At 49.9% G+C, this 3,813-nt stretch overlaps 1 protein-coding gene across 1 annotated transcript; it reads left to right on the top strand.

The window, feature by feature from the left end:
• Positions 1-1,064: 1,064 nt before the first annotated feature.
• LOC100280532 (uncharacterized) lies at positions 1,065-3,603 on the top strand. The gene is given in 2 exon segments (NM_001153451.1): positions 1,065-1,441; positions 2,821-3,603. Coding segments are annotated over 2 exon segments (651 nt in total). The 5' UTR covers positions 1,065-1,276; the 3' UTR covers positions 3,307-3,603.
• The last annotated feature ends 210 nt before the right edge of the window (positions 3,604-3,813 follow it).

The following is a 3,813-nucleotide window of genomic DNA, read 5'->3' on the forward strand; positions in this document are numbered from 1 at the left end:
TAGGCCCTCCGATTGGAGGAGGAAGATGGGGCCACCCCATTTGGGTGATGGAAGGTGAAGATGATGCGACCTCTCGGGGCATCAACTGCGCGAGCAGGCTGCCCACGACGGGCAGCGATGGTCCCGACGACCACAGGCACTGGTGGAGATGGCGAACGACGAGCAACTGCCGCTGCAGTGGGCGAAGGCGGTGGTGGTGCCTCCAAATCGACATCCATTGGGGCCGATGCAGACGATCCTGCGTCAAACACCGGCGCCGGTGGCGACGGGGATGCAGTGGGGAGTCCACACTCCACCACCGGCAGCGGAACCACCGCTGTCCATCCATGGAGAACGCAGAAGTGCACATTTTGCACTTGCACACGGCGTTCATGGATCTCGTGCACCGGTGGGAGTGCAGTGGCTTGCCCAACGGTGAACGCTTCCAACATCGCATCATCAACAATATGAAGAACTTCGCGCATACGTCGTATGCGCATGGAAACGGTATGCTCCATACCTTGCTGTTGATGTGTAGATCGATCTTGCTGTTCTTGTCAAGAACAGTGTGTTCTTCTTCTTTCTCTTCTCTGATTTCTCCTTGAGACAGTGTTGATAACGTGTTGTGTTCTTTTGCAGTGCTCAGTGGCAAATGGAGAAAGCAACAGAGAGAGGGACAAATGATTGAGACCATTTCTTTATTGCAGAGATAGTTATATATAGTACAGTACACAGGGTCCCCAAAGGGTGCGACCCATAGGCAATAACTGTCACCCCGGTTGGGATTGATCACATGTGAAACTTTTGTAACACTTTTTACCAAATGACTTAAAAAGTCTGCAGTAGAGCTTTCCTTCCGGTGTGGTGGTGCCATGCGAAAACACACCGTAAAACACACCGTCCACGGACGATGGGTACGGCACGTTCCCGTTGCAGATCTGACAGATCCTCCGCCACGCGCCGACCCGAGCGAGGGCAAAGCCAAAAACGCGCCAGCCGTCCATTGGCTGGCCGTCGCGGGATACGGCGGCAAGCACGTCCAGCTCAGCCCACGACCACGACCCCTTTCTCCCTCCGCCCCCGCCTCCACGGTCGGCGCGCCCATTCCCGTCTCCTCCCTCCTCCCCACCCCACCCCACCCCATCCCACCTCGGATCTGCTGCCTCCACCGTTTCAATCCACATGCGAGCGGAAATCGAGCGGGCGAATTGAATCCCGTCCCGTTCGGGCTCGGCCAGCGAGCGAGCGGCGTCCGGCCGGCTGGGCATTGGTTCGTGCTCGCTCGATCGATCAGAAAATGGCGCATCGTGTGAACAACGAGTACGACTACCTCTTCAAGATCGTGCTCATCGGCGACTCCGGCGTCGGCAAGTCCAACATCCTCTCGCGATTCACGCGCAACGAGTTCTGCCTCGAGTCCAAGTCCACCATCGGCGTCGAGTTCGCTACCCGCAACCTGCAGGTACCCCCATACATACACCTCAACAACCCCGATCTGATCGCGCCCCAATGTGCCCCATGCGCGGCGTGGCCATTTGCCGCCGTGCATGGCGCGTCTGTTTTCTGATTTTGAGATCTTGTCAGAACGAGACATCAATCATCTTAAAAAATGAGGCAACGAGAGATTAATAGATGAACGGTCTCTATTTATGTTTTGACTCTGGAGATCTATGTGGTTGTTCGTAATATGCTTGAGGACAATGCAACCTGTTTAGTTCGCATGACGCCACGAGGGAGGATTAGAATGCTGTAAGACATGTTTAGCTCACCTAAGCCAGCGATATCGTTTTCAGCCTCAGGAGAGCCAATTTAGGCATTTAGCTCACCTAAGCCAGTAGGAAGAATCTAGCCCGCATTAAAATCAAGGCCAGATAAGTAGCTATACATCCAAACATACCTATAGTTACTACAATTCCTAACTCAGCTAGGCTATATAGTCGTGGACAAAGAATTCAAACATACCTGTCACAGTAAAATTGGAAAAAGAAAAACAGACATACCCCTTCCGCCCCAAAAGAATGCGCATATTGTCTTTCAATAGCCAGTCTCAGTTTTGACATATTTTATAAAGAAAAAACTAGTATCTATTTTATCTCATAAAAAATTATTATGAACATATACTCCACAATTAATCTAGCTATATAAAACTTATTTATGCATCATGAATGCTAGTAACTTTTGTAAATATTTAGTCAGACTTGAGATTGATGACATTCAGAAAGAAAGAATTGTATTATTATTTTTGGGACTGAGGTATAGTCATATACATTCCCAGTTATTTATACTTCATTTCTACGTGCACTGGAAGTTTTCGCTGTCACAGATACTTTATCTAGATTCATATATAGAAAATAATAAAAGAATGACGAAGGTCGCATCGTAGTTAGAGGGTGAGAGGAGATCTGAAGCCATTCTTTTGAATGTATATGATGAAGATATCCTCTGAAAATCTTTAGTTGTATCCTTTGTTTAGTTTAATTTGGCTTTTCAACGTGTTTATTGCTTGGTTGAAAACTGCTGTCATGAGGTTTTATAATGATAGGGAGTTTTCTTTTCCTTGGTTCTCTTTACTGATTATATGGCTAGGTAGCTTAAGCTCATGGTAGGTTGCTTTGCCTATTTCTCACAGAACAAGCTCTGGACTGGGCACTCCATTTACCCTTTTCCAGTTAATCTCCTGATGTCCAGGACATACAATACAAAAATATCACTGTCCACACCGTCATTGTGCATCTAGAGTTGGAATTCCTTCCTTACTGATGGTGTTGTTTGGCTTCTGAAGCTACTCGTGTTATGGATGATCTCAGCAGAAGTTCCTTTTTTCTCTTTTATTTGAGGCAGATAGACGGGAAGACTGTCAAGGCACAGATATGGGACACGGCAGGGCAGGAGAGGTACCGCGCCATCACCAGCGCCTACTACAGGGGCGCGGTCGGAGCGCTTCTAGTCTACGACATCACAAAGAAGCAAAGCTTCGACAGCGTCCAGAGGTGGCTCCGAGAGCTCCGGGGTCACGCAGACGCGAACATCGTCGTTATGATGGTCGGCAACAAGTCGGACCTGAACCACCTCAGATCGGTCCCCGAGGAAGACGGCCGTGCGTTTTCGGAGAAGGAAGGCCTGTCCTTCCTGGAGACCTCTGCCCTGGAGGCGATAAACGTGGAGAAGGCGTTCCACACCATCCTGAGCGAGATCCATCAGACGGTGAGCAAGAAGGCGCTCGCCGCGCAAGCGTCCGCGTCCACCAACGGGCGCTCGATGCAAGGGACCACCATTAACGTCGCTGAGTCGTCCACCGTCACGAAAGGCTCCTGCTGCTCTAGCTGAAGAGCCGCTTCCGACAGGCCTCGTCGGAAGGGTTCGTTTCCGCCGAGCTGCACATCGCTGCGTGTAGGTTGTAGATCGCTTATTTGCGTTATCTGCCTGCCTTCCAAAGCCATTGATTGACTGGTGATTCGATTCTTTGTCACATGGAACTCCCTCTAGCGTCATATACTACATGTAACCTGTCTTCCTGTTGCATTTGTTGTTCAACTTACACCTGTATACTTGGATAAATTGAAGAGCACTTTGTATGTACTCTGTAACACATCCTTCTAATAATAATCTCCGGTACCATTTTGACGACCTGGCTGATCCAACAGTTAGACAGAAGCCCACAACTTGCAAATGTGGCACTCACAGACCACGACTCGTAGCATCAGTGTTTTTTATCGCTGTGCTCCGGGACGAAACCGCGACGACGACGACACCAGCAGCGTAGGGTCCGTTCCATAGATGCCATCGCCGTCGGGGCTGCTTCACCGTGGCCTCTCTTCCTTGAGACTGTCCGCA

This window comes from Zea mays, chromosome 8 (genome assembly GCF_902167145.1).
Source record: "Zea mays cultivar B73 chromosome 8, Zm-B73-REFERENCE-NAM-5.0, whole genome shotgun sequence".
In the NCBI taxonomy this organism is placed as follows: domain Eukaryota; kingdom Viridiplantae; phylum Streptophyta; class Magnoliopsida; order Poales; family Poaceae; genus Zea; species Zea mays.